We start from the raw sequence: 10718 nt of genomic DNA, 5'->3' as shown, positions 1-10718 counted from the left end.
TGGTCATCCCTGCTGAATGCCGCATTTCAGACTTAGTTCTTCGTAACATCCTGCTTCTCAGCAGGCAGTTTCGGAAGATACTCCAGTCCGTGTATGCTTACAGCAAAATTTTAAAACGACAGTTAGGTGGTTGTGTTTTAGGAATGCACAGGCTTACCTCAACAGTTATTCTATAGTCTCTCTGATTTGATAGTTGCACACATTTACTGTTTACTGTTTATGTAGAAGCCCAGAATAACTGAACTGATGTGAGGGTTAGTGTTCAGCACAATAGTAGGAAAGCTGGGTGTGCATGGAAATAGATAAATGAAGGCTGTATTCCGTGCTGTCCTTGAAACGCACTGACCAGCTGTGTGCCATTGTTGCTGGTGACAAGGCAGGTTAAGTGGTGGAACTGCTACACAACAAATGCAAATTAGCCTCCAGATTCCAGAAAGGGTAACCCTCCCTCACATTCACAGCCATCCGCTATGGCCTTTATTAGCACCCACACTTAGATATATATGATGATGGTATAAGAATTATTTACCTTTTCCTACTCTGAAAGTAGTGCAGCAAAGCAATACATTTAGTAAAGCCATTTTAAGGAAATAAAAATCTAGTTATTGTTTTTCCCTTATGAATGAGCAAATAAATGTGTAACTGATGTTGTTTTTCCATAATTAACCCTGTTTGATGTGGAATTAATTTGACCTTTTATTTCTATTCATGGTTCTTGGAGAATTAAAATGTGAAGTCTTTTGTAGTGGAATGTTAAAAGGATGCTTCTGGAAACAAACCAATGGCAAAATGCATCAGTCAGTCAGTGCTAATATTTGCGAATTTGAAGATTTCTGTGTAAATATTTATATTTAAAACATTGGTTTTGTAAAGACAATGATAGAAGTTGCAGTATGAGAAACATTTTCTTCTGCTTGGTAACTATTCCTTTTCTTGTCAAAGTGCATTTTGTATTTGTAAATTGGAAGATGTTTCAATTTCTGCCATTCTTTAAAATCTCTAAAAGCACTGATGGTTATTTTAAAAAAAAAAAGTAAAAAAAAAAAAAAAGGTTAAAAAAAAAAAAAGTGTGGTAGCGTCCTTTGAAATAGTGTACAATCTCCCAACAGTTTTATGTAACTAGCAAAAACATCATCATCACAGGAGAAAAATATAGTACCTGTACTCTTAGGTACCCCAGGTAGGCTTAATTCAGTAGCAGGTGGGAGCTTAACACATTCTTATCATTCCCCAGTTAGTGGCGTTTAATAGTATTAGATCCTGCAAATAGCCAGAGGGGAGTAAGTGGTGCGGAGTCACCTTCTCATGAGTCTGCAGTAAACTCAAAGGAGACCTAAAATACGATGTCTGACACTGCCTCTAGAGTGTCACTTCTGTGTTGCTTTAAAACGATGCCCAGCTGTTTTATTCACTTGTTCTTACTTTTGTTGTCTCTGTGAGATGCAGGTAAATATATATGCAGTGATGATGGATACTAGAAAAACTCCAAAGGAGAAATAACCCCTCCTGTCTGTGAACCAGGTAATGCATGAATGCACAAAGTAGTTGGAATTAGCAGTTACTGCAAAATCATTAACAAGCTCTCAGCTAGTACTGACTGTTGCTGGTCCGTGGTCACGCTTTGTTACAGAGACAGCGAGGCACGGTGTACATAGGTCGATACTGAAGGACACAGCTTGCTTTGGAGCAATGCACTGATGTGCACCTGAGGTGGAACTTCACAGTATTTCCTGAAACAAAGGGGCTCAGCTCCATTCGGTGATGCTTGTTCCTAAATACCAGCCTGCACTGAACTACAGATGCTGGGCTGTTAACAAGTTACTCAGCTAAGCTATTCTGTTGTTCATGTAGAGTTCAGTAGCAGGTATCATAGCATGGCTTTCTTAGATTTTCTTTTAGTACATTTAAGTTGATGAGGCAGAACCACCTCATTGTAGAATGTTCATTTTAAAAATCAGATTACGACCTTTATGTTACTCTGATTTTCAAAATGGCAAGTGCTACAATTGCTGTTTAACAGGGAGGAACAATAACAGAACTAAAAACGTTATGATAACTGGCACACCGTGTAGTTATTAATATTGGCCTTATATTTATCTTTTAAATTGTTTTCTATTTTAACATGCCTTGGTCTTGCCTGAGGCTCGCTATTGCTGCTGGCATTGCAGATTAATGCCAGCAACTCAGTTCAGTTACCCTTGAAGAGAGCAAAAAGCTGAACCTTCGGTTTATTCCATCTCTCTTTTGGAGAATGCAGTTTCACAAATAACTAAATTGTTGTTGCTTTTAAATTGCTTGGCATTGTTTCTGACAGGAAAATTGAGCCACGCTCCAGAAGCATTTGTGAGGGGAAGAAGCCACTGAATGCCCTTACTGCAGAGTACAGGGTTGGGGATTTTTTTTTTTTTATTTTATTTTTTTAAAAAAAAAATGCTTGAACTGCTAAATTAGTTACTCTATAGAATTACTCAAGATCCAAGACTGAGTTTTGGGAGAAACATTTTACAATGTAAAAGCATAATTGTTCCTCTTATCTTTTAGATTAGAATATCCATATAGTCCAATTACCTTAATTTACATTCAGAACAAATACACTTATTCCTCTGTGCCCAAATTCCTAAGCAAAACACTTCTGATTACAGAACTTTTCCAAAGGATGTATGCAATACTGACTAATGAAAATTGTACTCTAAATCAAATATTCATTTGCAAGCAATTGTACCATTCCAAAACAATCTAGAAATTACATTTAGAATCATTAACTTAATTTAATCCATACAAGCATAATAATTCAGTGTCCAGATCTTAAAATGTTTAACATTTATTGCTGCATTCATTGTTTTGCAGTTTGTGGAATGCGGGGAAGCGGAACTGTGGAGTGTGTGTATGGAGGAAGGCGAGCCAAGCCTGGAGAATTTCCCTGGCAAGTGATGTTAATTACAGAGCAAGGAGGATGAGGAGGTGATTCACTTTTGAATGACAACTGGGTTCTAACAGCTGCTGGTGGTGTAGCTGATGAAAGAAACCCCCCAGCTTTGAGGATTAAGTTGGGGATTTTGAACAAACGCTCATTTTGCTATGAAGAAGCCCGGGCAGAAAAAATTTTTCTTCATGAAGGTTATGAACATGATCTTGTCAACTTTGACAACGATACTGTATTGGTTAGACTGGAGCATAAAGTCTCAATTAGTACCAATGTCACACCCATTTGTTTACCAGGAAAAGATGATCAGATTTCAAAAGAGAGCAAATAATGGGGTAGAACTGAGACAAGGAGCTCTTCTGTTCTCCTGCTGCATACTGAGCTGGTAGCCATCACCCAGAAAGAACATACAGATGTGCATGCAAATAAACCATTTAATGGAAAACCCCTCCTTAACAGAAAACAAGTTGTATGCTGGAGCTGGGCGGGGCAGAGGTCCTGTCAGGGGACAGTGGAGGACCACTGGTGCCCTTAGGTGCTCGGGCCAGCAAATGGTTTATTGCTGGCATTGTGTCCGGGGGTTTAGACTGTGCTCTCACAGGGCAGTACAGGGTCTATACAGGAGTCCCAGTTACATCCCATGGATTGAAAGCATTATTTTAAATAATTTTTAAAAGACTTTTATTTGTAATTCCTACCAGCTATTACTTAGATTACATTAATAGCTACGGTATTTAAATACTTAGAAAACAACACTAAATCCTTAATGTTTATTAGGCTTAACAGTTCTGTTAAAAAAAAAAAAAAAAGACAGAACAACTTGAGTATTCAAACACAATGTTCTGTTTTCTGTCCCAGCAGCTGTTAAAAGACCTTCAGATTTACAAAATTGCTATCTGCCTAAAGAAGACATTACTCTGTACTTAAAGTATATTTTGTTTTCTTTTAAATAGTGCTGTGGATCCTTGTAAGACTGCAGCTTTTGAATGAGCACACGTCCAGTGAAAGCATGCAGAGCATCAAGGTACCTTCACCGCTCCCTCGTGTATACTGGTAGTTGAAGAATCCCAGCAGTACAGCTGCACGCCGAATTTGGGGGGCATTTAGGTACCATGCTGTACACTTCTAAGTACCTCTATAGGTACCTGCTGTACACAGTGCAGGGACAGCCATACAGCCCTTGCCTTCGTTCCTGCTGTCAGCTGCAAAAACTGTGTTTTTCTGAACATAGTTTATATAAAGAATAAAATTTCACATTAAGATCTATAATTTCATAACATGTTCAAGCTGACAACAGATTCTCAGAACTAATTAGAAGCAATGTTACAAAAAACTGGTTTGACTGCAATATATGTTCCCTTAAAATTACATAAACTTCCTCTTTGTTGCATCTCACATTCTACCATTAGTATTTCACTTTCTAGAATAATGGAAAATGAAATATCTTTAAAAAAAAAAACAAGACTCCAAACACTTCAGTATGTTTTCAACAGTAGTTTATTTACTCACTTATAAACACTAGAGTATGCAAAGCAGTTAGAAAATAGTACTAAAACTTGAAAATAATTCTAAAATTTTCAGGGATTTTGTTTGAGGGTGAAGGAAGGCTAAAATTATTAGCAAAGACTACTCAGTGCTGCCAACCAGCCTGTTAAAACCTAAACCTGGACAATTTAAACAAAATTAAAGCCATGCTAGTTACAAAAACTTACCATGAAGTTCCTTGCAGGGGGGTCACAGTTAGTCTTTGGAGATCCAAGAATACCATTTTTAAGTGTTACTCAGCAGAAGTAGCTGGTAATAGTGCAAGTGCTAAAATGCAAAATTCACAGATGGTACAGAGTTTGGAGATAGAATGACTTAGGTGCAGGAAAAAAAAAAATCTTAAGCAACTTTTTGCAGTGGGATATGAACAACAAAAGCGTGGGATTACTTTTCGGCCTGAGTGTTTAGAGTCCCTCTTTAAACCTTTTAAGATGTATGTTGAGACCCAGCTGATTTTTTAATACTGCAAGTGGAAACTAACAGTAGTGCAGTTTTGTCCACCATTTAGATGGTCTTCTATCCCCAAGCCTCACTATAATACATAGTAATGAAGATATAACTTGAAAAGTTAAATAGGTTAAAAACTGGGTAAATATCCATATTCAGAAAGTTCATAGCTACAGCATAGTAGTATGCTGTATAAAAAATACAGGTCAAGCTTTAGTAGTTTTCAAGCACAAGTTGATTAAACAATTCTTCAAGCTCCTACTGCCAGTGGAAATAATCTTCCACCAGTTTCTGCTGAAACATCCTGCTTTTTGTTAAGAAGCTGCCTCTTAGTTGACACTTCTGCACGTGTAATAAACTTAGTTTTCCAGATTAAGACTTCTATCAAAGTCTATCTACATTTACTAATACTTTCTTCAGCTGGAAGGTCTTTCCTGTGACTCATTTTAAACATGAGTTTATAGCTTTCTCTGGGCTGAAAGTGTTGCAGAACCCTACTTCCCACGAGTGGACTGGTCTAAAAACAAGTTAAAAACATACATCCCCGAAGGAGATGCTGTGGACAGAAAGACATCTTGACAGTGTTTGTTTCCCCCAACCCACTTCTGATGAGGAACTCCTAAAAGAATAAGTAAGTAACGTTCCTTGGTAGAGATGCATGTGGAGGGAACTGCTTACCATTCTAGGTGTGGACACCCAAACGTGTGGGAACTGCATTTTAGATATATACGTATCACTGAACAGTGCAAAAATACAGTGGATTAAAGTTGGGTGTCAGGTATCGATACATGATGAGCGGTGGCTCCGTTTGACTTGCCAACTTTTAGAGCATGTTTATCTGAAACAAACCGAATTACTGCAAAAAAGCTTTACAGAAGTTCATCTCAAAAGGGTAAAATTAATTAACTGCTATGAATTCTTTGCATTCAGGGCTGCAAAACAAAGACACATATTACTTAAATCAGTTTTATTTAAGAATTTCCTACAGTGACAAATCTTATAAAAAGCATCCAAACACGAAACTGCAGCAAACAGCATTCTTATGGATATCTTACAGACAGTGGAACTTCCACCCTGGAGAGGCACACTGAGCTCGCTAGTGATCTCTGCTACAAGAGCTACTGCAAAGCACACCACAAGCTCAATGTTCTCATCACAGACCCCATCATCTTCAATTCACATTACCACACTTACAGATCATTAACAGAAAAAAAAAACCACACACCATACAGCATTCACAGCAGTTGACATAAGGGAAAAAAAATACAAATATTCATTTCACATAACACATTCAACTAATTGATTAACTAGGTATAAAACCCACTTAAAGTCCTCCACATATGGATGTCCTTTGAATGCAATAAACACTCGTACTTTATTTGCTATCATTGCTCTCCGCACACTCTCTCACCAAAGCCACAGGATTGAGAGACATCTCGCCAAGTAAAATAAAATCCCATAATGCACCACCAGGTCTCTGCATGCGCTCTCTCCTTTATCTCGCACATACCAGCCCTCTCATGCCTCGGCACCACCATCAATCCCACACAAGGTTTCAAAAGTTCAAACAGCCTTCTGGTTCCATCTCACAGCCTTGCGTTCACAGCGTTGATACGACTCCATGAAATAAAGAGTAGCGGATAAAAATGGAACACCCACCGTCTAAGACGCAGCATGTGCAGTGTGATGAAGTATTCTTGGATGAGAAAGCATGTAGACAGAAGTATTCCTAAGGCAGAATATTTACAGCACTGCTTTCAATGAAGTGCTTCTTCCATACACATTTGAAATGAGATGAACTGCGGAGATTAAATGAAGCCTTCATATCGTACTTTAGTATGGAGGGGAGACAGTGTTAAAAAAAAAACACAAACGAAACAAAAACGACACCGTGTTCTCCAACTGGGGCACTTGGAGAGTCTTATGGTGGGATCAAATTAAAAACAAGAGGGAGAGAATGCTGTTTCTGACCAATGGTTTCCATTTTGAACATGCAAAGAATTCAGGTAGCCAGGAAACAAGGGATAAAGTATTACAGGAGAAACCTTTCCTATCAACTGTAGTGTTAGTTTACCTATCAGGCAAACAGCAGTCCACTTCCAAACATTCAGTATTCCAACAAGATATGTAACAAAACTTAGAAAACTCCTTTTACCTTTCTTTTTTCTTTCTTTTTTTTTTTTAAAAAAGAAAAATGTCAAAAATACTGCTGAATATACTGCACACTGAACAAACAGATTTGGAAAATTTTAGTATATATGTAATTTACAGTATACTTACCATGAGTTAGAAAAATTTGATTTCCCACCATAGAGTCAGTATCAGAGCCTACTGCGTCTACATTCCCCAGCCTGACGATTTGGAATCCATGCTTGAACCAAAGCCTCCGTTAAACCCACTGCTGGAGCCGGCGTTCGAGGCCGAACCCCAGCCTATTGCTGCCCCCGAGTTGGAACCGCCGTAGGAGTTATTTCCTGAACTAAAGCCCTGGTTCTGCTCCCGCTGCATGTTGCCTTGAGGCTGGTTGTTTCCCGACGGCCCCGACTGGTTCTGCTGACTAGCCAGCATGCCCATCATCCCCCAGCTGCTCTGCAGGGCTGCCTGTGCTGCTGCCATCATGGCAGGGTTGATGCTAAAGGCTCCGAAGTTCATACCTCCACCCATGTTACTGCCCTGGTTGTTACCCAGTCCTCCCCCACCTCCTCTGCTGTTGCCAAAGCCCCCTTGATTCCCAAAGCCTCCCGGATTACCACCAAATCTTCCACCTCTCTCTAACTGTCTATTGCTATTGTGCTTAGGTTCAGCATTGGATATATGTACGCTGATTCCTTTAATGATCAAGTCCTCTCCACAAAGAGATTGGGCAACCTATAAGAAATAAGGGATTGATTAAATATATGTTAGACTTCTTTTTTTCAAATGTTAGTAGTACAAGACAAAAAAACCCCACATGATTTTGAGCAGATATGTAACCTGCAAAGGAAGCGTATGCATATACTTCGTCCGATTTGAAGTGTTTTATCTTTGCATTCACTACTACACTAACTGCAGTATAAAAACCCATCTGTACAACAGCATCTGAAAAGTGTAACCTTAGACAATAACTCAAATCAAGCTAATTCCACTGGAATTCTCAAGACAGTGGATAAGTAAGTGTTCCCTGTGTAGTTCCAGAACCAATGCTTTATCAAGCTACTGAAATGTAGGCTGTCTAAATATGAAGTTAAAACATTTTAAGACGTACCTGATCATCTGCAAATGTAACAAAAGCAAAAGCTCGGAAGGGTTTAGGAATGAAGACATCTACCACTTCTCCATACTGGGCAAAGAACTGTCGGAGTTCATCTGCCGTCATGTCCTCGGTGCAGCGCCCAACAAACACTTTTCTGCTACGCAAAGGTTCATCAGGACTTTGCTGGAGAGAATTGAAGAGGGAAAAAAAAAAATTTAAAAAATCACAACTATCCTTGAGAACCGAGTTACATTATGATAAAGGCCCCTTTTAATCTCGCCTGTTCTGAGGACTGAAGATCAAGAAAGTTTGAGATTGTAAGTTAAAGACTGAAAAAAAAAAAAAAAGTTCTGTTCAAAGAACGTGCTTACACCTTGGTACAGATAGAGAAGAGTCACAAGAAAATGAAGACGAGAGCAATAGACCAGAACAGGACAAGGCCACTGCAGAAGGATGCCTTTTTTTTTTTTTTTTTTTAAATAACTGCATATATACACACAGGAAATAAACAGACGGAAGCATCAGGTTCAGTTTTGAATTCAAAGACTCATTCTGATCTTCCCTAGGTTAGTTATTCCGCCTGCTTTATTCTCCATTTATTCATGTAGCAGACAAGTTAAGCAGGTACTGCTGGATGTTAAAACACATTATTTTCAGATTTCCATCTGTACTTAATTCCCCCACGTAACTAGCTATTTTCCCAACACTTCTTCTTCACTTCCTGCTCACCCACCTCCTCCCTGTTTTCCTTCATTGCTCTCACTTGTCCTGTCCGTTCACAGATGAAAAGCCACATCCAAGAGTGGATTATTAATCTGTTCGCCTGCTCACCTAACAGTTGCTGAAGCGCACTTCGGGTGTTTGATAAAAATAAAACTAGCAATAAATACGAAAGTACCTTAGAATTGGGAAGTTTACAGTCACACCATCTTCCATCTATCATGTGCCGCTGAGACATTACTTTCACCTGGGTTTCATAATCCGTAAACCGAACAAAACCAAAACCTTTTGAGTGGCCAGTTTTAATATCCTTCTTAACCTAAGACAAAAAAAAGCAGACTTTTAAAAAGATCACAGAAACACAAATACAGCATGCCTGTATTTGTGACTTAATGACATGCTATTTACCAGTCATCTCCTGTATCAACCTTGATACTAAGATAACCAAAAAAGTATACAGAAAGTTTTGGTTATCCCACTGTATATGAGATATAAGTTTTTCTTACCTTTTCTTAAGAAAATTACTGAAATATAATACAGTCAAAGCAGGGGCCTGTGACACCTACAAATTAAAATTACTAGCTTGCCTTGAGCCCAAGCATAACCAAAAATGGGATATAAATATTTTGTAATATTGTGATGGCATAGCCAGACCAGCTGTATAAGCAACATGACCACCAAAGGGGCAAACCCATGTAGCTGCACACAGGAGGCATGCAAGTAACCAAAGATAAAGAACAAGCCAAGCGTATCAGGATCAGGTGAGATCCCTGTTCTGGGAAGATGAAAACGTCACGCATGAAGACAGAAGAAAACTGACGCAGGTTTGTCTTCTGACTTCTACCATCAAAGAGCCCTCGCGCCTGGCCAGGCCAGCTAAGGCCATCGAGGTCCCAGGCACCCACGCTAACCAAGCAGCACCAGGTCCGCAGTACCATGTGCACACAGCTGATACAGGATACGTGCGTCACAGACTTAACAGTCTGGTGTAAGCAGTGGTAATACAGAAGTAATCGCTAGTATGAAGCCTGCTGTTACTGAATTAATTTAGTGAAGTTCTGTTTGAGAGTGTATCAGTCTTATAAACACTCCCATCACAGCAATCTCTAATTCCTTAACACACACTCATAAACACACACATATTCAGATGCAACAATTAATAACAGTAATATAAATTAAAAAGCTCTTAAAAACATTGCACCCATTAAGCTGATCTGCATGAATTACTACTCCCAAATGTCCCTGACCATCTGTACCTACACAAGCCTGCAGCTACAAAGCTCAGGGAACAAAATGCCACCTAGGAAGCGACACACAGCTTCAGACCTTCTCTGAGTTTATACGGCTCTGTTTGTTTCCACTGGCTTCATCAGAAGTCTGATTTCTATCTCCCTCCTTACTTGGGCTGCAAAAGCATTTTACCTGCACCATCAGAACTTCTCCAAAGGTACTGAAATACTCCTTTAAGTCTTGTTCAGTGGTTTTCCAGGGAAGACCCAAGACTATTAAATCCGAAGTCTTCTGTACTGCTCGTTTCACTTTCACGGCTGATGATGCGTCTGTTTCATCCATTTTTCTCTTATTATCTGAGTAGAAAGAAGTGTATTAGACATCATCCTCAATTCTAGAAGTTGTTTCCACTGATTATGAACTGCATGGTATAAAATCATAGACTACGATGAGAAAAAGTACAGACTACAAAGGAACACATGCCAGCTGCTGGGAGCTTGTTTTTATAATAGTTTACTGAAGTAGTATCCAGTAACATTCACAGTCCTATAAGGATGTGGAGAAGACAGAAATTTTTAACAAGAATATTTCGTTAGCAATTTACTTCCTTCCCCTTTTTGG

At 39.0% G+C, this 10718-nt stretch overlaps 1 protein-coding gene across 1 annotated transcript; it reads right to left on the bottom strand.

Moving 5' to 3' along the window:
- Positions 1–5867: 5867 nt before the first annotated feature.
- On the bottom strand, positions 5868–10455 carry TARDBP (TAR DNA binding protein). Its single transcript, XM_009587684.1, has 5 exons — positions 10290–10455; positions 9046–9186; positions 8160–8330; positions 7196–7783; positions 5868–6714 (listed from the first exon to the last, which is right to left on the bottom strand). The coding sequence occupies exons 1-4, from the start codon at positions 10437–10439 to the stop codon at positions 7253–7255; spliced, it is 993 nt and encodes a 330-aa protein (XP_009585979.1). The 5' UTR covers positions 10440–10455; the 3' UTR covers positions 5868–6714; positions 7196–7252.
- Positions 10456–10718: the final 263 nt, after the last annotated feature.

This window comes from Fulmarus glacialis, unplaced genomic scaffold, assembly GCF_000690835.1.
Source record: "Fulmarus glacialis isolate BGI_N327 unplaced genomic scaffold, ASM69083v1 scaffold33210, whole genome shotgun sequence".
Lineage (NCBI taxonomy): Eukaryota > Metazoa > Chordata > Aves > Procellariiformes > Procellariidae > Fulmarus > Fulmarus glacialis.
This window is presented reverse-complemented; position numbering and strand designations above follow the sequence as displayed.

What these genes read in the sequence shown, in the direction of transcription:
- TARDBP (XM_009587684.1), bottom strand. Translation starts at nt 10,439, where the DNA reads ATGGATGAAACAGACGCATCATCAGCCGTGAAAGTGAAACGAGCAGTA. An exon ending in GTAAACTTCCCAATTCTAAG is followed by an intron (nt 8,331 to 9,045) that starts GTACTTTCGTAT and finishes AATTCTCTCCAG; the next exon opens with CAAAGTCCTGATGAACCTTT. An exon ending in TTACATTTGCAGATGATCAG is followed by an intron (nt 7,784 to 8,159) that starts GTACGTCTTAAA and finishes TATTTCTTATAG; the next exon opens with GTTGCCCAATCTCTTTGTGG.